Source organism: Anomalospiza imberbis, chromosome 4 (assembly GCF_031753505.1).
Source record: "Anomalospiza imberbis isolate Cuckoo-Finch-1a 21T00152 chromosome 4, ASM3175350v1, whole genome shotgun sequence".
Classification (NCBI taxonomy): Eukaryota; Metazoa; Chordata; class Aves; order Passeriformes; family Viduidae; genus Anomalospiza; species Anomalospiza imberbis.
In genome coordinates, this window is record NC_089684.1 from 47824437 (window position 1) to 47849760 (window position 25324).

The following is a 25324-nucleotide window of genomic DNA, read 5'->3' on the forward strand; positions in this document are numbered from 1 at the left end:
AGAAAATCTGCAAAATGTGTTTCAGTGAGAGGTGCTAGGCCATGAGAGTGGCACACAGGCCAAATTCCTTTTCACCCCCCTTTGAGAAAGCAAAATATTGCCTGCCTGTAGTCAGAAAGGGAACTGAAGAATTATAAAATTTGTATAAGAGGATTAAACTGCAATAATGAGGCTATAAGAAAACAAAGCATTTTAAATATAGAGAAAAACCCAACACTGTAGTAAATAAGGAACTCAGAATGAAAAACGCTATCTTGTTCTGATCCAGTGTCCTGCATGAGTGGCAGGGTTTTTTTTCACTTCAGTGAGTTTTGGAGCAGGACCTAAATGACCCTAGTATCTAAACCATATATAAGTGAGGGTAGATTTTACTTCTTGGGTAAGGAAAATATCACGTATAGCTTTGGGTTAATAAGACAGCAAGGGCACCTTATCCATCCTCTTAAAACCATTCATCTTGTGAAGTCTGCCTCCTGGGATTGTTTCTGTTAAATATTCAGCTTACTTTTTGTCCCTTGGATTTTTCACCATTGGCAGTGGAAGTCTTTATTTCTCATGTCTGAGTGGGCTAAGAGGTGAGGGAGGTGATGGTGAAGGCCTGCTCATGAAGACAGGGTATTTCTCAGATAGTATTAATTTCATGTACTCTCATATCTGTGTCCAGCAGAGAAATATTTAGAAAGCTGATTATGTATTAAACTTCTGAAATGAGACACAAAGTTGACAAAATGTCTAAACTACTAAGGACATGGGTATTGGTTAAATACTGACCTATTTGGTAATAATACTTAGTATTTCTATAAGTTTTTAATTCCCTGTGTGCATTTGAACTTATTACTGCCTTCAAATATCCCTACAATATATGGAAGTCTTTGCTAAAATTTGAAGAACAAGAAATTCAGATATGGAGGTGTGGGGATCAAAATTTTAAATGCAGATTTGGGTATTCACCTCCACAAGGCCTGTGTCAGTCTTATGTATAAATTGATGCACATAGACTGAGCTACACTTGTTAGAAGATTTGGCCTAAATGACTTATCCAAGGTCACATAATTCAATGGCAGAGCTGAAAAAGGATCTGAAGAGTGCATCTTTAAAGGTACAAAGCAACTGAGGTATGATACTATTTCTGTTTTTAAGTGCATTATGCCCTGTGAATTTTATAATTATAATAATGATCTTTTTTCATGCTGTTCTTGAATAATTCAATCTAGTACATAAGACATGAAATGCTGCAGCTGCACTGGATCAACCCCATGGTGTACACAAACTAGCACACCCTGTGACTGTGTCCAGAAGTTTATATTGGTACTGTTGCAAACTACTTAGAGTGGACTTGTCACTGCACATCAATTACCTATCGGTTCATACACTTAGGTAAAAGCAAAAGGGTGTTGCACTTTGTCAATTATTGTACTTCTTTCACTCTCTGTAGGAGCAGACTACCCTCCCTTCATAAGAAATATTCCAAGAATAAGAAATACTCCAGGAAGATTGAAAAAGGGAACTCCTCAGAGGCCCTGGACCTATCTGGTCTAACTTTGAGGCTGACTGTGCTTTGAGAAGTTTGGACCAATGACTTCTAAAAGTAATTTCCAAGCTGAATTACACTGCAATTTCCCATTGTGTGGGAATCATTGTGTGGGAAGAGGTGGAGACTATACAATGGATAGATACGGAGACTATTGACTGTGCAAGAGGTGAGCTAGCTCCTGTGGAATGGGATTAGATCCCTCTTGCTTACCAATGAGGACATGGCCCCCTGCTAGGCTACCACTGTAAAATACCTCTCTGGGTGAGTAGTGAAGATCTAAGAACTAGTTATGGAAAGTGGCTAACAAATATCTTGTTAAATGGTCTTAGCTGCCACTGCTGTCAGCAGGAGGGAACAGCACACTGTGCTTCCTAAGCAGTTCTCAGGTCCTTGCAAATGATATTCAGGTACAGCTCAAAATACTTGAGAGAAGTACTTCTTAACTTTTTCTCTTTCCTACCTGCTCGTCTTTACAGTGTTTTCTTTGTCTGATGCCTTTGTATTGATGCCTATAAGACAAATCCACCCCTCTTGTGCAGCCCACTGCTGCTACTTTTTTTTCCTCAGTAACTTTGAGATGTGAGTAATGCCACTCCATGCAACAACCACCAGATGGTAATGAAGAGCAGACTAGTTGTGTGTCTTTTGTAGATTTAGTGTATTGCCACAATGGCAAATTTTGCTTTTACTAGCAGAACTTACAGGTCTAAACACCAATTTGATCAGCTGTTTACCTCTGGGCCAGTCTGCTTGGCAGCTCTATCTGTATTATCCCCCCAGTCATTCCGTTTGCTTTTATAATAAAATATGTGAAAGGGAATATTCTCTACCTAACGCACAAATGCTGATATCATCATTTAGTAAAAAAATGATCTCATTATAAGGAAGGTTTGACTATGCATGGTGTACCACTATAAGAGCAATCTCTTGTAAGAAGGTAGATGCAGAACACCTTTCAGTGACTGTATTCCTTACTTCTTCTGCTGCCATTATGTTTCTCCAAATGTTATGAAGGATATACCTCTTTCAAGGTAGAAAGTCTGTTACTGTGCGTGCTTGATGTCAGCAAAGTGTTGAGAGATGAACCAAACCAAAGCAAAGTTCTTAGGTGAACATCATTGTCAGTGAAGAGGTGGTGTTGAGCACAGCTCACCAACCCCGCAGCATGGCAACATGAGGGAAGAGCAGCATCAACAGAGCCTCTTAAGTACTGCTAGCCCCAGACTTTTGAGAACCAGAAGTCAGCACCACAGGGCTCATGAGATTCAGAAGCTTCAGTTTTACTTACCTGCCTGCAGGATTTTGAGTTCTTTCTGCAGTACTTGTGTATACAAGTAGTCAGATTTTCATGTAGGTCAAATTTTCATGTTTTTCCCTGGCATTATAGAATCCAGAGACTTTGCAACTCTTTCCTTTCCTCCTTTTAAAGAAAAATGAGGCTCCTCCTCCTTTGGTGCAAGCCAGGCTCCAGGAAGGCAGGAAGAAAATCACTGAAGCTGTTGCCAATGGCCTCACTGTGAGTCAAGGACCAGGCCTGTGGCTTCCATGGAATATTTAAGTCATTCCCTAGGTATCTGCCCATGACTCATATACTTCTGGGATTAGTAGATGTGTAATGACTGGGAACAATGAAGTCTTCCAGGAAGGCAGTTTGTTGGTGCATCTTCTCTCTTGTTCCTTCTGGGAGCAGTTGCCAGCAGCAGGATGCAGCTGTCTTGAAATCAGTAGGCAGAGCAGCAGGCTCTGCCTGAAAGCAGGAATCTGAAGGACACTGCGAGTGGGAGCATCCAGCCTTCCTCCCCTCTTCTGAGCTATGGCAGCTCCCACAAACTTCCCCTGTCTCAGCCCCCTGTCCCTCTCTGCCCTGCCTGTTGCTTCTGAGTGCTGCAGAAAGTATGCAACTGCTGCTCGTGGCAACCAAAATTTTTTGGCACACTTTGTATTAAACATGGGAACACTGACAGGGAAAGGCAGGATACAGGGCAGTGGCTTCCCAGATTCCTCCCCACAACCTTGGCTGCCATGTTCTTCACCTCAATGAAAGAGAGACAGATTTGTATTGCTTTTAGGAAAATCTGCATTTCCTTCTATATGAAGAGGGTTTTCTTATCTTGCTTTTCTGGGGATGCCCATTTTAGAGACAGAAATCAGGACATCTCATTGATTCCCCACTTTGCCACTGAGGACATGACTGCAACTTGTCCTGATGGCCCTGGCTGCAGATATGACATGGGTCAGTGACGTGCCATATTATATGAGTGTGTGTGCCAGGAAAGTATTGGGGTCAGATGAGAAAGAAGAGATGAAGGCACATGAAACCTCTAGTGCTTTCTTAGTGACAACACTTTTTGCCCCAAATTGCAGTTCCTGCAGTGAATGCTTCCACAAACACATTTCCATTGCAGTGTGTAGAGTAGAGGTCCCCTTAAATATGAAGCTCACAGTTTACCTCCTTAAACATCCACGTGTCAATCACTATAATCCATATAAATCTTTCTGCAATCAGTAATAGCAACATATATATATATATATATATATATATATATATATATATGGTACTCAAAGGATTTTCTAGTCTTATTCCAAGCAATCAAGGACATATATGTTAAAATAACCATGGTACTGTAGAGCAGTCTTGTAAATACCATATGTCAGAGGAAAAAATACACAGCTAAATGCATGTCGGCATCAGTTCCTGCAGTTTCGTAGGAGTGCTGGCCATGGAAGTGAAGCAAAGCTGGACCAGCTGGAGTTTCAGTTTTACAGAGAGCTTATGCTGTGCTCTGATAAGACAAGAAAACTGACCTAGGACACAGCAGACTGAATTAAGCTCCTGTTCTGTTACAAATTTCTTATATTGGAAGCAGTTACATTTCATACATTATGTTGCATTGCCACTTAAGCTTTTTGTGTCTCTATTCCTAGAAAAACAAACAAACAAACAAACAAAAACCCAAAAAACAAAAAACAAAAAATAAAAAAAAAAAAAAAACAAAAAAAAAAACGAAAAAAACAAAGCAGAACTTTCTTGTATCCAGTCCTTACTCAGTCCTGTTTATCTAAACTGTAAGTTCTTTAGCGAGGTAAGTGCATAGGCAAAAACTTTGTGATCAGAGATGGAAATAGGAACCTGGAAAGAAAACTTCTAGAACTACATCAGGAAAGGGAACTACAGGGAAAGCTGGAATGGGAGAAGAGCCAGAAAGAGATTATTCATCTATTTTACTGTTCCCATAGCAGAACTTAAGTTTCAATCAATAGACCCAAAGTCTACATTCCTTAAACATAAGGAGGTGCAGTCAAGGCCAACAGTGTCCTGGTATCTCTCCTGATTGAAAACTCTTTGCTGAACAGGTAGTACAGACTTTCCCTGAACTCCAGATCAAAGTTTTCATAAAGCAAAGTCATGTAGGTTTCCATGACCTCTTTAATCAGTGTGGATGTTGGAGAAGAAGGGAATGAAAGACACTTTAGTTAGTACAGTAAAGGTATCCATGTCTTTTCTTGCCAAAAAGGGAATCAGGGTATGCATTTTCCAAAGAATGGATACTCAACCCCTGGTTTTTTAAAAAGGATATATGTGCAGAGAAGTTGCTTGTTCAAGACTGTAAGAAACTCTACTGATATGAATAGAAACTTAAACACCCAAGAAATCAATGACTTACCTATTTAGGTAAAGAAACATTGAAATACTTGGCTGTGATCCCAGTTTTATCTTCTCTAAGAGTTAGAGGTTTTTAACTATGCAACATATAGATGGGCATTAAAGATTTTCACAGCCTTTTAAATCTTAGCTTGTCTGTCTTCATGCATTTGATACCAAAACTAAACCAGGTAAAAATCAGCTGAATAATTAAATCTGTTGGGTGAAAGGATGGAACCTATGATTTACCTATATAACCTATAGTGTTGATAGAGCCTATGGTTTACAAAGACGGGGGGGAAAGCAAAATCAAAAAGTACAAACCCTATAAAGTTTAGATAATGAGTAACAGAAGAAAATAACTGACTTCCTTTTTTTTTCCCACTTAATCTGATGGAAAAGTAGAAATGGGAAGAGTGATGAGAAAATCTGCTTTTCTGTGTTGTAACAAATAAAAAATGATTAAGCTATACTTAAGATCCATAGCTTAGGATAAACCTGCTTTAGAGGCTTGGCCAGAATGTCTGTTTCATCAAAAATCATTAGTAGGATACATCAGTAGAGGGACAGAAAAAAAAATCTATTTAAAAAATTCAAGTGCTTTCTGAGCATATGGAGCCTGGCAAAAATAGTCCCCTTCTTACAATAGTCCCCGATGGGTGAGATTTCTTCAGAGAAATCTTGGAAGAATTGGTGGTAAAAGCTGGAGAAGCTGGGAAAATGCTGAATTCAGCAAACACTTTTGGTGACCATCAATTCAGCCTGTGACCACTAAATCCTTCTTGGAGTCATCAAGTTATTTTAGAGACATGATATAACCCAGATATTCTGTGAAGAGATCAAAGACCATTTGAAGCAGTACTTTACAAAACAGCATACATCTGCTGGTGACAAAGAAGAACCTCTGGAGTTTCTGTGTGTCTGTGCTACAAATACATTACCAAAAAATCCCCTAGAATAGCTCTTAAGTTGTAATTCTGAAAACATTGAAATTCAGCAGGGTAATGCATGTATCAGATGCAATAAACAAATACTCAGAGGTGCTATGTGGCTTACAGGACTGTTTACTGTTATTTTGAACTGCTTTAAGTTTCCTTCAAGTCTAGTTTCATAAATGCTTCATCAATCTGATGATACAGCTGATATCAAAATGATACAGTTTTTTCAGATATCAAGGACAACAGTTGGCTTTTGGTATTAATATTATGGATTTCTTGATAAAAATTTCTGGATTTAAGGGAGATATTAGGAACTCATAAATTTGAGATGTGATATAATTAATTTTCTGCGTTTAGAGAAAGTGAATTGTCATTTAGTTTTAGCACTTGTAGGGAGTAAATGCACTCATGTGGCACCCAGATACTGCATCAATACAACCCGGGCAGGCTTGGTGTGACAGGAGGGCACTATGTCTACATTTTCTTAGAGAAAACAACATGGGCATCTTTTTAGAAGTCATGAGTATTTCTTGTCCTTGCATGGCATGTCCACAAGTCTTGTAACCTGATATTACTTTTACTGAATGTTACTTCAGTTACTTCACAGAAGTACCTGTACTGAAGAGACAAAAGGTATCAATAATGTTCTTTGTTCTGAAGAACTTGGAAATCATTGAAAGACCAGCTCAGTTCCTAGAATTGATGAAATTTCTTTGATTTCTAGTTGTAGCAGAACTACTGACTCCAGGCATGGATTTGAGAGGGGGTTGTGTGATAGCATTTCCCACAACGTTCATGTGGTGAGATCATTACTGGTGAATACCACTTGACTTTTCTGTTTCAGCTCACAGGTGTCTATACATATCCAGAAGGTATTAAAACAATCTAAACCCAAGGGTGTCCCTAGCTCTGCCCAGGTGTTTGTTTTCTTCCTCAGCAGCTGCAGTAAGTGACAGTGCCATAGAGCCACGTTTTGCTCCAAGTTTGTGACTAGCCAGCAGGATTCTGCCTAGTTCTCAATTACCCTCTATTGCCCTCACTTTAATTTTTTGAGTTTCACTTCTGTCAGCAAAATTTAACTGAGGTATCCATATATAAGATAATCTCACTAGGAAATGTTTTGAATATTCTGTAATAAGGGTCTACTTTTTATTTCAAGGGAGAAAAACTTGACACTCTCTTTACTGGAGGCGAGTTCTCAGTATCCCCTGGCATAGTCCATGCTAGGGCAGAAGATTGATCCAGAGAAACAAATCACAACACTTTACAGAAGATCCCAAGTGGCTGATTAACCCAGAGAAATTTATCTGACTCTGGTGAAATTAGACTTCTGAAGAGCTGTGCATCCATCCTTCTGTTGTTCCTGATCAGATTGCTAATGGAGACATAGCAGTGGACTCTCTCTGTTGTGCTGGTTTTCACCTGTGTGTGGAGTTAAACAGAGCCTCATCACAAGAGCTGAAGTGACCTTGGTGTGACATCCTACTGTCTGTGTTGTCCAGGTTTGTAAATACTGCACAGAGCGTGCATGCCATCCATAGGCAGGCTGCCCCACTCAGTGACGTTTTGGCAGCACATTTGTCATTCTACTAAGGCAGTCAGATCAGGATCTTATAAAGCAGTCAGGAGATGAGGATCCTTGTCAGAATCTCAGGAAGCAGACTAGTAATCTGCAGAGGCCTAAATAGGGCTTTTAAAATTGGAAGCAGAACTGACTGCCTAAGACAGAGTTTTTTGAAAGATAAACAGCGTCAGCAGGCTAAATGGATTTCAAGCACAGCTTTAATTGTTTTTCAAATGAATCAGCAAAGGGCACCCTAGCTGGAGCAAGCTCTGAAGTACAATCAGGAAGATTTCAAGTGTACAGTGGTTTTGAAGATAATCAGGCATTTCAGTGCTAAAAGATACTGTTGTAAGTAATGAAGAAAGACTTTTTGCTGTCGGCATTGACAATACTGTAGTCTTTGAGTCAATCACAATACCTGCCCTATGTGCATGATGAATTTCACCACCCTCATTAAAATTGACAAGCACACTGATTTTCAAACCTCAACGATTGCCTCTGAAGCACACTTAATCAGAAGAACAAGTTGTTTATTGCCAATACTTACTGTGTGTGGAACACCACCATTCACTTCCTTCCCCCAGTCTTCCCCCTCCACCCAACCATCCCAATAGCTTGTGACAGACTAACAAGACTTCTGAGTGGATGTTACTGTAATTCTTCAGAATCCCTTGGACCTTGCATAATGGATTTTTTTTGGGTCACCAAATCATGTTTCCTAATTATAGGAATGATAAGAAAAGAAAGAAAGAAAAAAAAAAAAAAAACCCAGATACAATGTGAAACGATTCCCTTATACTGGCATTTTTTGCTTTTAGAAACCTGGGATAACCCACTCGCTTCCATCTGTTTTGGGCGCGCTTTGTTTTAACCTTGAAGTCAAAGCTTTCCTTCACCTCCTCTTCCCACCTCTCTCCTGCCAGCTCCTCTCCTACGGGAGCGGAGAGACCCTCCTGCTCCCAAGCCCTCCTCGCTGGGGAATTAATCGCCCCCGCCCGCCCACGCCCTCGGTTTTGTTCCCCTCGAGGGAAGCAGAGGCGATCGGGACGAGCGTAGGCTCCGCCACCGCGGTCACCCCCGCGACGCCCCCGGCCTCCCTTCTCGCACCGTCACCCCGCCTCCGCACCGCCACCGGTGGCAGCGGCGGCCGCCGGCCGGGCCGCGAGGGGAGCGCGGGGCGGAGCGCGGGGCCGCGGGCGGGGCGGGGCGGGGGCGGGAGCGGGGGGAGCGGCGGGGACCGGCGCCTGTTGCCCCGAGAGAGTTAACGGTGCGGGGAAACTCGCTCGCCGCTCCTCCGCCCGTGCCGGGCGCTTGGCAACCGGGGCGCCGCGCATGTGGGACCGCCGGGGGCCGCTGCCCCCCCGCCGGGCCCCGCGTCCCCCTCCCCGCCCCGGACAAGGCGTTTAACGTGCCCAGGCGTGAAGTATGGCATGCAAAGATGGTTTCTGCCAAGGAGCCAGCCATCGCCATGTCCTCGGGTCTCTCCATCGCCCTCCTGCACTGCCTGTGCCTGGCGACCTGGTGAGTAGCCCGGCGGCGGCGCCGGGGGACCCGGGCGGCCGGTCTGGTGCCGCTGCTCGCCGCGGGCTCCCGGCGGCTCCGCTCACCCGCTCCCTCTTTGCCTCGCAGTCTCACTGGGCCGCCGGGGCAGATCAAAAAAGAGGAGAAATTGTGGCCGGAGAATTTTACCAGCATCCTGAACAGCCTCCTGGATGGCTATGACAACCGGCTCCGACCGGGATTTGGGGGTACGGTGGCGGCGCGGTGCCGGCGACGGGCGTGGGGTCGCTGGGCTGGGGCTGGGGAGGCAGCGCTCACCGCTCGGACCGACCTGTTCCTGACAGAAAACGTAGAAGCGTGTCCCCACTCCATGCTCCGGGGTCCGAACCCTCCGGGAGGGGCCGGCAGCGAGGCAGCGGCTGGCCCGAAAGCCCGGGGGGTGCTGCGCAGTCCCGGCCGTGGGGGCCCCGCTGGGGCGGTCCCGGGCTCAGCCCCCGCTTTGCTGCTCTGCCCACATCCCGGGCTCGGGCTGCTGCTGCGCTGGAGGAAAAATAAGCACTGAAGCCGGTGTGCGTTGGCTTGGTGGGGATGGAGTGACCTGTCTAACACCCAGATTCTTCTCATTGTTGGCAGGTTTTGACCCGTAAATGCCGCGATCGGGTCCTAATAGAAACAAGTGCACTTTTACCAGGCTAGGAGATTGGGTCTGATGGATTCTGTTCCCCTAGTTAGGGAAAATCAGAGCTCAGGTGCTAGTTCTTTACCACAGTTGCTGAAATTCCAGCTCTGATTTAGAAGTAGTAGACTTAATTGCTGTATAGGAATTAGACGTGGCGGGGTTTCAAATTTGCCTTCACCTGTGTTCTGTGTGTGTGGGTTTTCCTTTCTTTCTCTCTTCCTTTCCCTAGGCTGTTAAGATGCAGTTTTGCGGTGCTGAAGAAGTAGCCAAGCTTGCTGTTCTCTATGATTTTGATGTTTTTGTGTAGGGACTTGGAGCCAAAAATCATTAAGATCCAGGCAAAATAAAAGTTTATTTTGTAATCCGGAATGAAGATATTAAAAATGCAAATTTGAAAGTAAAAATAATATAAAAATATTTATAAATAAATGCTATAGACCTTTTTATGATGCTCAAAGCTGTAACAAGGTTTTTATAGGCTGCTTCCAATACAGGATTGAATGAGATCCTTGCGTAGGTTTATGTTGCAAAATACTTTCTTCCTCCTCTGAAAGTACCTTCTCCATACATGTGATCCATCCACACTGACATGTATGCCAGCACATTCCCCACATGCCATATGCAGTGCTCTCACATGCATGATGGTGATTGCTAAAGGACAGCACCTGGCACCCATGGACCACTCTTATTATTTTGAGTGTGTGGAATAAATGAAGCCTTCTTAAGTTAGCTTACACATTAAGTGAGAAGGAAGCTAAATATATTAACACACGGAGGAGTCATTGGGAACTGATAGTCTTTTGCAATTTAGTCTTTGTGGAGAGGTTACAGACACTTCTGCACGCGTACAAGAGATGTGCTAAGTTTGGCATCATTTTAGGTTGAATGCCAACTAATTAGTCATCTAGCAAAGATGCTTTATGAGCATTATCAGATTTCCAAAATTAAACAACTACTAAATATGTAATATATGGTGATTTTTATTTTAATACAGTTGTCCTTTGCAGGATGTTTTGCAAGAGTAGGTATTTTTCCCCTGTAAGTGTGGCAGACTTTCAGCAAAACGCAATCAAGGAGAAAAAGTTAATTGTATCTTCTCGAACTTTCACATTGGCAATATTGAAGTAAAGGAGAGAGGGAGGAAAAAACTCAGATTTCAGCCTGGCGAAAACACTTCAGGGTCAACATTTCACAAAATAGATATTATTTTGCTTCTTTCTTCCTCATAACCATCTCTATGGTTAACATTTAACAACTTATCTTTCAGTTTTGAACTTTTAAGTAAAACGTGGGGGGAAAATGCTTTGGTTTTAAAAATGATGCTTGCCTCTTCCCTAGTTCCTTACTGTGAAAATTATCTACATTTTCGTTGAGAAGAGCAACTTTGGATTAAAAAAAAATTAAACAACAAAACCAACCAAAGAAAGAAATTTCTGTAATTGATCAGATTTCACTTTTTGACATTGCTCAGAGTAATAACTACAGACTATTTATTGAAATAGAAAATACCAAAATCAACTTTTACCTATATTTTGGGGCTTTTTCCTGATAAATCTTTATCAGAAGGTGGATTTGTGGCTTGAAAGTGGGTCACTCACTAGTTTATAGCATTGGAAACATAATGTCAGAGAGGATGGAAATATTTAGAGTTAGATGGAAAGTATAGTGTATTTTAGTAATGTTAAAGCTATATCACTTTCTGATGAACAGCAGAATACTTATTTTTGCTTTCTTGAAGCTTATTCACCATCTAGTTTTCACAGGGCCTGAAATGAAACAAAGGTTTTATTTTAAGGACAAAAGGCCTCACAGAGGACTAACTGACACTCATTTTAAACTTCAAATTGATGAAAATATTTCTAATTCTGGCACAAATTATGTTTAAAATCAGATATCGGGGAGGTAGCCAAATTCTGAATTTTGCTGGCATGTTACAGCATTACCACAAATAAAAATACATGAAGATAATTCACATGCAGAGCAAAGTAGAAAATGTTTGATTTTGGAAATTTCCTACAACTGGATCAATATTCTCCATACTATCATTAATTTGCACAATTTTTGGTAGTTATGGAGGAGAAGTTAAATTGCCTCAGCATGCTTACAAATGTGGATGTGGTCTCCTGGGAGAGTTGTGAACCCCAGTGGAGTATGTGGAAGATTCTCTTGGTGATACTTATGCATTGACACCTTGCATTATTAGTTCCCTTTATTAAGTTAATTTAATAAACTTTAAAAGTTGCTATCACCTTACTAGGCACTGTGAGGTTTGGTTGTGTGAAAAACAAAACCAGAAGGGTTTATCAAAATGGTTACTGAAGACCATTTAAGTGAAAGTTTCCATTAAGCTGAGGCAAGGGGAGAATCTAAAGAGAGAAGCAAAGAAATGTCACCTAGAAATTGAATGAAATAAAGCAGAATAGGCAGTTTAATGTAGGAAAGAAAAAAACCCTGCAACTGCTGTCAGGAAGACTTTAAATGCATAAGAGTTTTGCATTTGAGTCGATGGAAGGTATTTAGGGACTAATGAGTAAAGTAATGCTGTATGATGTTTGAGAATAGTGTGGTGGAAGTGAAGTTAGTTCATTCCCTACAGTGTATGCTCTGTTAGATCTTGATCCTGAATTTCAGCATGCAATTTATAATCCGAGTAGGTTTCCTGGTCAAAACAACTCTATAAAAACAGTGTTTTTACAGAATCTGCTTGTAGTGTCATTAATTAAAATCATCATCTGCTCGAAAACTTCGAGAGTACTACCAGAGTACTATTTTGATTCAGCCGTAAAAGTTTGAAGTAGAAGCATTTCTAGCTAAACCCTGTCTTCAGTTTTCATCTGCTTCTAAAATTTTGTGTATTACATGAAAGTTACACAAGCTGTATTTTCTCTGAAAATCACCTTATTATTTTTCTGGTCATTAGTTTCAAAGTGACAGTAGAAGTCCAAAGTCTTTGAAAGGAGCATTATTCACTTGAGGTAAAAGGCCTGGGTCTGATTTGCCATTTTAAACCCTTGCATGGTTTCAGACTTTACTTGAGTTACTCTTGATATTAGCAAGGGCCTGCAAGAACTGATTCAAACCTGTATTGGATGGTAATTTTAAAAAATGTAATGGTGTCCTTGAAATTTTCATGGTACAGTAACTAATCACACTTAAACCTGGACTTAGGGATGTAGGAAGGCATAAGGAGACTGAAAATGATGAGGGTGACAAGACTGTGTGCTGCCACGTATCTGCTAATTTTAATGATTTATGCCTTTCAGACAACATTTGATCTCTGGCATCTTGCTTTTAATGGCCAATTATATGGCCAGACCAAAGAAAGAAAGTGGTGTGTGACTTGTCTCCTGCCCAAGGCTCTCAGGTTGGCTGTGAAACCCGCTGACTGCAAGCTGCGGCATTGCCCACAGCCTGTTGCTGACGCGTTGTGGTTGCCCATCAGCTGGTGAAAGCTGGAGCCCTGTCCCTTCCTGAGTTCTGTTCGTTTGTGTGAGGTAGAACCTGGCATAAGTTTTGTATCTCACTATCAACTACTGGTGTTAGCTCTGTGGCTTTCTCTTTGGAAATTGCCACATCTGCTGCTGACTCCTGAATAAAAGGAATAGGACTGTGTTCATCTATTTCCCTTTTTCTTTTCTTCCTCCTTTTGTGTTCTTTCTCATGATCTTGTAACTGTGGAAGTGCAGCTGAGTACTTTGTAGAATTAGATATATTGGCCATTGTCTCCCTAGGAAGGGTAGGAGAAGGATTCTGTGCCCCTTTAGTCTCTGTTTTGTTCAGCTGATGAACAGCATTTCTGAAGAGTTTCATTTCCTGTCTATGCAGGACTTTAGTCAGAAAATAAACACAGAATACATTTGAAGTGCAAAGGCAATTTTCTGTTTTTAGAGAAAATAAAAATATCTGCATGATTATTTGCCCTTACTAGGAACTCAAGCATACCTTAAAGGTTCCATTGCTCAGCACAATAGATATTATAATTTTTTTACTATTTTTTTACTATTGCGATTGCAAGTGGACTTGAAGTGAGCATTGAAAAGGGAAGTGGGTAATTTTTTTTTTTCCGGCACTTGTCCATTCTTTCTCAGTTGGTGAAAGTTGATGACTCAAAGATTAACAGGATATGGAGTTAGATACCTGTAGGTGACAGATTTGAGTTTGGCCTCGGTTAGTAATGCTTGAAGTCATTACCATCTGTCTGTTGTTCAGTGATCTGTATAAAATTAGCTGATATTCTTAGTCCAGTTCTTAGTAGACAGGTGTCCACATCATGAAAACTGGCACCAGTATGAGGCTTATTGGCTGTCTCAGCAGAGATGTTTTGCTGATAAATAGGCAAAGAAACAGTAATCTCCTAATTTCTGGAGGTACACTTTTCCCTTTTCAGGCTCAGACATGCTGATGGATGAACACTCATAGAGACAAAGGTTATTGTGTGTTGCTGTGTTTGTTGTATTGTCTTTTGGTAGAGAATGCAGCCCATGTATTTGAATTCAGCTTTAATTTTTTAAAAATGCCCTACCTAGTTGTGTCTTCTGAGCAGAATTCTTACATATAGCTGGTGACCTTAGCTGTTCTTTCTGATAGAATGAAACAAGAGAACATATTTCATATGATGGGTTTTTTTTCTTTTTTTTCCTCACTTAAAAAATGTCAACCCTATTCAGGCAGCAAGAATTTGGAAAGAGAAAACACCAAATCTTTCACACGTAGTTATATTTTAAAAAAATCTGTAGCAACTCCTTTTTTTTTTTTATGTAGCTGTAGGAACTGATGTAATATGATTTTATGTGGTTTATATATCCTGAGATTGATCTCATAATAGCACCAATAACTGCACAGCATAACTGTACTTTGTATGATGAAACCTTTGCACAGACTTGTTTGTTAATGTTTCCAATTAGTTGTGGGAACCTTGATGGCAAAATTTGCAATATACAGAAAGCTTGTGCAGGATTTGAGTGTTTACATACAGCAGGGATCTCTGCAGTGACAGTTGCCTATGGAGACACAGGGATAATGGAGCCCGAAGTCTTTCACTGGGAGCTGTGCTGCAGTTCAACCCATATGTTGACATAAAATGCATGGGAGAGCTCTCTTGCATTCCTCTTCCCAGGGTTAGGGCCTGGCATCACTTCTTCAGCCCACGTGTAACATCTATAACACTGAACTATTCTGGCTTTTTGCAGGGGTTGCTTTTAATCCTGCCTGAGCTTCTTTAAAGTATATTATCTTGCCAGCAATGATTCAGACGTAACTGTTCCCACTGCAGTGTGTAGGACTCTCCTCCTATTTCATTGACATAAAAATACACACCAGTATGATATAAATAGTTCTTCAGCATTCCTGAAGATTTATGGTGGATAGATACTTTGTGAAGATCCATTGAGGGGTAAGCCCAAATGGTCATATTTAAAGTTAATTTGCCTTCTTACAACTCACTGCATTTTATTGCCAGTAATAGAGTGTTAAGGATTCCAATAGGATCTTCTGCTTGCAGAGCCTGAGTTGATTAAGTGGTGCAACACATTCGTTTTGGAGGACTGCTTAAATCACCAGTAAAAGTAGGTTAGGTGACTACAGATCACCTCCTCGTTGACAGGAATTCCCACGATTAATAATAGTTTAAAAAAGAAGCAGCAGCATGACTCACTATTTATACCCCCACTATTGTTACCAACTATGTTTTCTTCTAGAACAAGAAGAATAAGAGAAGTATTGGTGTCACCATAGATACTCCTGGGTTGGCATTAAGTACTGGGATGTGCTAGAAATTCCAAGATTTGTCATTTCACAACTGTTAAGGCCAGTGTAGGTGGAAGACGTGGAGCATGAAAAGGCTGCAATTGGAGAGAAAGCATTAAGGAGATAATCAGCTTCACTGTCTTTGCTCCTACCAGACACTGAACTGTTTGACCAAGGTTTTGGCTGCAAATCAAGGATTTGTATGTCTGTACTAGCTGGATAACTGTTATAATGTTTAAAGTATCTCTAGATCCGCATTCATCTGCCATTTTCTAGTGGAATAAAATGTGATTTTCACGTCTCTTTTGTCACTCTTCTGCCATCATGTTGGACAAGCAACCAGAAGTATTATGAGGCCACTTTTGTGGCCACATAATTGTCTGAGAGTTCCTGCTTCCTTCTTTCTCATGGGTCATACTAATAACTATTTGAAAGCAGAATAGCAGTTACTGAAGAGTGAACTCAAACATAGTTTTAGTCTTGTGCTGCTGCTGTAATGTTTCTAATAGCATTATGTCCTAGGCTTGCTGATTTGGAGATTAGCTTCTTGATTTTAGCTTTCCCCTTTTTTCTGAGAAACTCCAAAAACAAAGTCGCAAAAGCCTTTCAATGCCTATTGCCCATGAAGCTCTAGTCATTTAATAAAACAAAAGAAATCAATGTTTGAGAAAAAGCAGCTCATGCCTGTAGGAAAATCTGTCCCTTTGCTCATTTGGTATGATTGTAAAATTACAGTGTTCTGTGAACTAAAGAAAAGAGTATGCCATCAGAGGAAAAACACTTAAAGGTCTGGAGTTTATTTAAGGGCTATTGCTATTTAGTTTCTTACAACTAACAAGTAAAGCAGCTCCTGAAAGGAATTCAGGCACTTGTCTCTCTTACTCAGTAAAACGGGATTACTGAATATTGAGCTCAGTTCCTGAAAGAGATTCTTTCAGGAACTGAGTTCAGTATTCAGTATTCTCTTTTTATTAAGTAACAAAGACTAATTCCTGTATTTTCTTATTAAAGCTATGTGGGAAAATGATTTTTTTTTTTTGCTTCTGTAGAACTGATTGCAGAAATATTTCAAGATCAAATGAAATACATATTTATGTATTTAAGTCAACCCTGAATAAATTTTAATAGTGTGTTTATGGGAGATCAGTGGTAATTGAATCTCTTCTATTTCTACATGCAAATATGACTAGGATTTTCTCTCCTGTTTTCTAGCACTATAGATAAATGCCTTCACTTCTCATCTCTTGGAGTTCTTCTGCTCTACAGAAATCAATATATTCAGGAAATGTCATTGGACTATGTTAGTAAAATGAGTAATCTAAACACTCATGGATTTCCCTGACTGATGAATATTTTGGTATTTGTAGAAAAGGGAGCAGCTTCCATTTGAGTAGCTTCCATGTTTAGGGAGAAACCCATTGCAAAACAAATGGCATGGTATGAAACTGGAACTTGGAGGTTGCTTCTTAAAAACCTCTTTGAGACAGATATGCCAAACTATACAGCTTTCCAGGGACCTCTGAGCTACCAACTGTCATACAGTGGAATTTCTTTAGAGTTTTTTGGAAAAAAAACGCCCTTCTGTGAAAACTAGCTTCCAGCAAAGTAATCTTATTGACATTTAGATGAAAAATTCTTAGCTTTTCTTCTCTAAATAATTGGCAAATTCTGTAGTAAAACAATTTTACATGGTTTTCTTTTACTTTTTGTTCACAGCTTGAGACTTGTTCTATGTGCAAGAACTTCAATTTCCCTATTTTCTTATCGCTTACTTCTTTTTGTATCTTTTACCATTTGATTCAAAGTGACATCTGTGAAGACTGATTTTTAATTTTTTTTCCCTTTCAAGTGGGACATATTCTTCTACTGCTAACTCTGTTGAGTCGTTTCTCCTTTCATTTTTAGATTGCAAATATTATGATAAAACCTGAATCATCAGACTTGAGCCACTTATCCTTTTTAGTAATTTGATTTTAGAAGCTGGTTGTGAATTTGTAGATCGTGCACGTTTTTTTCAAACAGAAATTGTTTAGCAAGACCTTCAGTAGATTTCTTTTTTAAACTTACGATGTGAGTTAATTACCTGAATTAAACTGTTAGCTAATGCTTTGATCACAAAATCATCATAACGGCTGATAATGACTAGCAGCTTTCTAGACTATTAAATTGGGAAGAGACCTAAATCCCAGTGAAATTAGTGCATGTTTTCTTTGCTTTAAGGGGAAATGTACTGAAGAGCGAACACCCATTTAAGATTTCAAGGTAGTAAAGGCAATAATACATTAAAGTGAAACTGCTTTCTCTGGTGGTTGATTTGCCGTAGGCAGCTGTGAAAGTGCAAAACCTCTGTTCAGTGCACTGTTTTTGACAGTGTCCTAAGTATCCCTGGTTCTTTCAAGACAGACATTGTAGCAGAATGTGGATCTTGGTTCAAACCCTCAAAGGTACTTAGACCTCCAACTTTTATTTTGGATATTAGTATTAAAGCGCTTAAGTACATCTCGGGAAATGGATGCAGTTCTTGATGCTGCAATACTAAATTGCTCAGTACATGGCATGCTAATGTCTGTAGTCCAGTTATTACGAGTAGGTCCAAATATTAGTAATAAATGCTTTGAGGAATGTGGATTTCCGGGATTCGGTGCTTGTTGTAAAGTAGAATGGTGTTTTTAGTGAGCCTTTTAATTTTTTGGCATCAGTTTTCTTAGCCCTTGAGTCACCATTGGTTTTCTGAATGGGGATTTGCATGGAAATGCTGCTTTTGATTTACTTATGTGGTAAAGGTAATTGAGCAGTGCTTCTTATTTGAGACTTATCTGAATTGACCTCTATTTGCATTTTGCTCTTGCTCATCCACAGAACCCTGAAAGCGGTAACTGTTCACACACCAGGATCATTTATGGGAATTGTTGACCTGCAAAATTCAAATTTTCTTGCTCACTTCCTTTTCATACATTAGGTCCTGTTACAGAAGTCAAAACAGATATATATGTCACCAGTTTTGGACCTGTTTCTGATGTAGAAATGGTATGTATTTCTGGGATTAAAATGTCATTTCCTGGTTCTGAGAAACCGTTAGCTGCAGTAGGAGTGGTTGCTTCATCTGTACTGTTCTGTCAATCATGCAAATTAGGCAAGATTAGTAACAGCTTAATTTACAGATTATAATTAGATATATAAGGCCTGATTCTGCTCACACTTTCAGTGGGTTTTGGCTGGCTTAAGAAATTCACTTCATAGGATTTAAAACAGATTTTCACAGCACAGAGGCAGAATCCAGCCTTGCAGGGAGTGTATAAGTAAGTCTACTGTGGGGAAAATGTGTAATATTTTTGAAATTGCTTTTTGTTTCTGAAACTTGTGTTATTCTCAGGTGAATAATAATGACATCACTTCAAAAATACTTGTTGACATTTTCATTTCTGATGAATGCTCTTTGCTGATCTTTGTGCTCCTTTAAGCATCACTTTCAGCAAATATTTGTCTGATAATAGTTTTCATAAGTATATGCAAAAATTAAACGTCCAAGTGGCATGCATGAAATAGTAACAGAGGAGAAATATTACATTTGCATGTTCTTTGGTCCTGAATGGCTTTTGCTTTCAAGGTCAAATCCAGAAAAACTCTCATCAACTTTTAAAATACAGTGATATACACTTAAATCATACAGCAGTTGATCTTTTTATAACATACCCAAGAAATCCCATGGAAATAATACAGCTATGTGTGCTGAACTCAACTTCTTCATGGAAAATGCAGTTTCAGGGCAGTAATTTTCTTCCCATATAGTGCTGTTGTTCACTTTGTGTTGCACCTGACTTAATTCTGTTATGTGGAAAGGTATGTGATAGTAAGCTATTTTTTCAGGAGCTACAGCCATGACAGCAGTCTCATGTTGAAATGCCTCTTACCCCTTCCCTGGTTATCATGTGCAGGATGATGCTTATCAGAGTGACAAAGGGTACAAGAATGTGGTCCCAAGGAAATCTAGTAATATGTGCTTCAAATCTGCAGTGAGGGCTGCATGGCACCTCTCAGGTTTCATTTTCATGGGAAGTTATTAGTTATATTGGAGCATATATCTAGGCAGAAGTGAGAACATAGACTGAAGATGGGTGAGGAACTTGCAAAAGGAGAGTTTACAGCTGATATTTCCCCTTTCTTCATTAGGGATGATTTAGGAGGCTATTTAGGGATGCAGGAATTGTTTCTGGAATACTCTTTAGTTAATATATCCTTTAGTGACCCCATGTAATTTTTAATGTGGCTACACTCATAAAACTTGCTGCAACAGTGACATGGGCTATAGTCTCAGTACAGGGGATGACCAGAATGTCTTTTTGGTTGCTTTTGTACCCATTTTCATTTTTTAATGAAAATGGTTGAAATCTTATATTACAAAATCTGTCGTAGAAGCTAATAACAGAAACAGCTACTTATGAGCTATGGCGTTGCCAGCAAGAATTGACACTAGAGGAGACACTTTTCATGGATTAGCTATAAATCACAGTGGAGGATACAGTCATGGAAAAGAAGACATACAATCCTAAAATGCATTACACTAGTAGACCTGCCTCCTTGCCAGTGCAAATAGATATGGCCTTATAAGTAATTTCAATAGAAACATTATGCAGAAGAATTTTAAATCAAGCCAGAAAACATTGTTTGGCTTAACAACAAAATAAAAACTGGTAGTTAGAAAGGAATTAAAGCCTTCCATGTGACCTTCCATGGTAGCTTTTTTTTGTGAAATGCTTTAGCTTCCTGAGATGAGAAATGCATAATTTCATACATTCATTCATATGTGATTTCTCATGATGTGCCTATGTCTGCAGTTCTGCAGTTTTTTGCATGTTTTCTTTGGAGCATCTGAGTGGCTTTTCTGAGGAAGTTAATGGGATAGTTACATACTTTCAAAAATAGTAGATATATATGCAAATCTCTATATAATTTGTGATCCCTGTTTTGTGGGCATGGCAAAAGACTTACTTAGCTTTCCTCAGTTAAAAGCTTACTTTCCATGACATGAAGTTAGGGTTTCTTTCCTAACTTTAAAGTGGAACTAATCATTTGTCCTCATGTTTTCAATTTAACCAGCAACAGCCGACCTATGGATATATTTTCTTTAAAAATCTGTTGACAATTCTTGTCAGAGATCATTTTGTTTCCGTTTATATGCTTGACTTAAAATTCAGTTGCCTGCTTCCTGCAGCCTAATTAAGTTAATTATTCCTTAATGATTAAATGTGGAGCAGTTTATTGATATGACTAATGTAAGAAATTAAGCTACTAAGAAGTACACAAGATACTTTAATTGGTGGAAAGATGTTTTTGTAGTGGACTTAGGATTTTCTTTTCTAATGATTTCTCTGCTCCTGAGGGATTTCTTCTTTTACAGGAAACACATATGCAAATATGATCTTTGTTTTTCTGCAATTTGATACAGGAATATACAATGGATGTCTTCTTTCGTCAGACATGGGTAGATAAAAGATTAAAATATGATGGCCCTATTGAAATTTTAAGACTTAACAACTTGATGGTTTCGAAGGTATGGACTCCTGATACTTTCTTCAGGAATGGGAAAAAGTCTGTTGCACATAATATGACAGCCCCAAATAAACTCTTCAGAATAATGAGAAATGGCACCATCCTATACACAATGAGGTATCTAATGTGTTTGTTTGACTTCTTACAATTACTGTATGCAAAAGTTGTATTGCCTAGACAAAATGGCAACCAGAGACTATTTAATTTGTTCCATTATAGGCTTACAATAAGTGCAGAGTGTCCCATGAGATTAGTGGATTTTCCCATGGATGGTCATGCTTGTCCTCTCAAATTTGGGAGTTGTAAGTTGCAATTATCAAATTTCTTGTAACTACAGAATTTAAATAATAGAATTAAATTTTGAGCAGTTACTAGACTTTCTGAATTTATACAGTTATGTCTTGATATGCAATCTCTATGCAGACAAAGCTCCTGTTAAGTTCCTCAGAACTTCAATTTAGGACGTCAAAAATTAAACCCAGAGAACTAAAAAGCAGGTGGTGATTCAGCTATTATGTTAAACCCCACTATTCTGGATACACAGTTGCTTGAAATAAGTCGTTTTTCTTGGTTCTTGGGGAGGAATTGGCTACTCAGTGAAATGAGAGGTTCTCTGGAGAAGGTAACTTAAAACAGCCAGGTAAAAGACATGTAGGGAAGCAGGTTAGCTGACTTTCTCTACAGGTAGTGAAAGCACATTGGCATCTTAAGAAAGAGGTGAAGGTTATGTGCAGAGATTTGACATCTATTTGTAATTGTCTCTCTGCTGGCCTGTAAGAGGAGTCTGCGTGGCAAGTTTAGACTAAATAAATATATTTTTAACTGATGAGAAAAATCTTAGTGCAGATGACTTTTCTGCTTGAAGTCAGATGTTCGTTTTTGAAAAATATCCAAATTTTGGATAGAGGAACAGTTTGGGATTTCTGCATAACAAACCAGAGAGGGTAACTGTGGTTCCCTGATGTGAATCCAAAGCAGAGACTTCTGAGACCCCCTGGAAATGGTTGGTGCACTCCATTAACTATCTTTTAAGCCTTCTTGGTCATTGAGTTCTCTGCTTTAGACCCTCCAATGGCTGGACATTAATCTCTTTTCCTTGACCCTAGAGCTCTGAAATGAGAAATTGCTGGAGAACCTTCAGAGATTTTCCATTGCATAAATTTAGCTTGTAGAGCTGGATAGTCAGCCTGAATGAGGGTATGAATGACACAGCTCTAATATGATTTTTCATCAGTGGAGACCAGGTGCTGCACGATTTGTCTTTGGTATCAGCTGTATGATAGGGGTTCTTTGATAGTGGGGGCTCATTCACAGTAACAGGTCTTGAGACAGAATCACCACTCAGAAGGAATTGCTGAACACTAGTCTGATATTTCCCACAGTGAAACTTGAAATAACCTGTAGCCATTTCAAATGTAAGACTGATTTGATTCAATTTTAACAGGAGTTTGGACTGTGTAGGGATTGAATGCTAGCCCTAAGAAATGTCTTTTGCATTAAATGTAAAATGTTTCTTTGTATGTGCTTATTTTGGGGCCATTGTGAATTTTTTTACTGACCTACAGTTTCTGGCAAATATTTTAAACAGAAGTTTAAAATGTTGCCATTTTTAGTGTAATCATCCTTTTTTGTAAAGTAATGTACACCCAGTCTTCAAAATATATCCTCCTTGTACATACTCTTTTCTTTTTTTTTAGATTAGTATATTTTAATAGTAAAATTTTAGTTAGAAGTGGCTAAAATAAAGAGAAACTTTGCATGCCCAGTAAGGGCTGATTCAGAGGAGATTTGTGTTTAGTCTTCACATTCATATATGAAGTGAATTTAAATGTGACACTTGACATATAACCTCAGCTCTTATTTATTATACTCCAAGGGTGGCTTTTTGGGGGTAATTTAACATGGAGGGTATCTTCTGAAGTCATCCATGTGTGTTTACTGTTTGGTTTCAGTAGGTTTGGCTTTGGTTCTTAGTAAGGCATGAGAAAAATTTCCTATTTATGAGAACTGATGCTGTGTTGTAGATGCTTATCCAAAGAGTGAAATGATTTATACCTGGACAAAAGGACCTGAGAAGTCAGTGGAAGTTCCTGAGGAGTCTTCCAGTTTAGTTCAGTATGACCTGCTTGGGCATACGGTATCCTCTGAAACTATAAAATCTATTACAGGTAGGAATCTTGTCAGTAAAAATCAGCTTGAGGTAAAACTAACCTGTTACATTGCCCAAAGCATTTTTTCTTTTTCTTCCTGTAAGTTTTACTATTTTGAATGTCATATGGTATGTATTAAGGACTGAGAGTGTAAATCTGAATTAGGTTTCTGTCCTTGAGATTTACATTTGCAGATTCATTACAGTAGATTGCGACAGTCTTTCGGAAAGCTAGAATGAGATCATTACTCCAAGGGACAAAATGAGCATTTAATCACTGCTTAAAATGCGGTTTGAAGAGTCAAGAGGATGCCTGGGTGAGGAAGTAATTTCTCAGCACTGTATCCACATTATGTGCAAAAGACTTCCTTTGTTTGGTGGTGCAAACAGCTCAGGATAGAAGTACAGCATACAGAATGGGTTATTAAAACCATAAAAACCCTCTATTCGGATAAGGGTAGGCACAAATATGTTAGTCACAATAGATACTTCTGCTGATTTGTGCTGTAAGAAATAAGGCAAATGGCAACTACAGGCATCCAAAATGACTGAAGTATCACTGATGAGCAGTGTGGTGATAAACAAGCATATTCCCAAAATATTTTTAAAATTTGGAATCATTTTCTAAGCATCAGCAGGTTTGGGTGTTGTGAGATAGTCAAAATTAAACCAATAAAGCAAATATATTTGATGTATTGCTCTACGGATGTTTTACTCAAAGATAAAAGGGCATTTTGCAATTCACTAGGAATTAACTTCTCAGCATATAGATTATTACGAGTTAACAAAAAGAAAATTCCTTGCTGTCCCAAAAGACTCATTTTGTAGTGCTTTATTTAGACAGTTTATTGAATTTATAGTAAAACTGCTTTTTTGGTCTGTTGCTTAATATGTATTATAACATTTTAGGTAAATTTAGAGTATTTTTAATTCTTCTCAATGATTTTTGCATTTGTTTCATTATTGTAGTGGGGCTGACTTATAAACCTAGCAAAAAGTTGAGATGCTGGCATAACATTTCATGTGTATTGTTATTGTTTTATTCAGCAAGTAGGTGCCATAATGTTATGCATACTGTGGCAGGCAGATAAATTGTGTCTTGGGATTCTCTTCTCCAACAGCTGTCAAAAGTATTTTTAAAATCATGCTTATACTGTAAAACATAATCCATTATTAGTTGTATTATAGCATTTTTGAGATCAACTTTCTTGTAAGGACATACTGTTTCTGGGATTTTTAAAAAAACCTTCATTCTTGTTCTAAAGAAGATATCTTTCTGTACAAGTTAAGTTATATGAATAGCATCACCTTAAACAATCCTACTTGAGAGTCTGAAACACAAATTTTATACACAGAGAAAAATCTTCTTTTTTTTTTTTTTTAGGTGAATATATTGTTATGACAGTTTATTTCCATCTCAGACGGAAAATGGGTTATTTTATGATTCAGACCTACATCCCATGCATTATGACCGTGATCCTCTCTCAAGTTTCATTTTGGATAAATAAGGAATCAGTTCCTGCTAGAACTGTATTTGGTAATTATTTCCTTTTTTTAAACTTTTTCTTGTACTTGCTCTTTTAATAACTCTCACTAGAATAGGCCTTTTCAGTGCCTTCGGGTATACTCCATGCTATTGCAGAAACAAGGGAATAATTGAAATTCAGATGGAATCTTGCTATTGATGTATGATCTGAAGAGAAACTTGGCGTATATAACCAGAAGGGTGGCATGGTAACCTGTGGCAAATGGCTGCTCAGCTTTAGGGATTCTACCTGCTTGAGGGAACAAACTGGAAAGACCTGGCTCTGAGTAATACAGTCAAGTCCTTAGTCTACATCCAGATCAGCTTTATCCTCCAGTGGACAGTAGTGTAAGTACTCGAACTCAAGGTTTATAGAATACTTGTAAAATAAATTGATTTGGAGTGTGTGAAATGTTCCAATGTCTTCTTATGAGGTATCTGTGTCATCAATGAAAGCTTGCTATGAATAAGGCTTAGATTCTGTTACTGTAATTTCA

At 39.1% G+C, this 25324-nt stretch overlaps 1 protein-coding gene across 3 annotated transcripts in view; it reads left to right on the plus strand.

Moving 5' to 3' along the window:
* Positions 1-8844: 8844 nt before the first annotated feature.
* GABRA4 (gamma-aminobutyric acid type A receptor subunit alpha4) overlaps positions 8845-25324 on the plus strand; it is a 37371-nt gene continuing 20891 nt past the window's right edge. The window contains exons 1-7 of one of the 3 annotated variants that reach the window (XM_068188415.1): positions 8845-9200; positions 9309-9427; positions 18563-18630; positions 21050-21270; positions 21373-21455; positions 23178-23321; positions 24687-24839. In XM_068188415.1, coding sequence (XP_068044516.1) covers positions 9118-9200; positions 9309-9427; positions 18563-18630; positions 21050-21270; positions 21373-21455; positions 23178-23321; positions 24687-24839 — 871 coding nt within the window. In that variant the 5' untranslated portion in view covers positions 8845-9117. The remainder of the gene's footprint in view (positions 9201-9308; positions 9428-18562; positions 18631-21049; positions 21271-21372; positions 21456-23177; positions 23322-24686; positions 24840-25324) is intronic. The other 2 variants (XM_068188413.1, XM_068188414.1) reach the window with 2 other exon arrangements.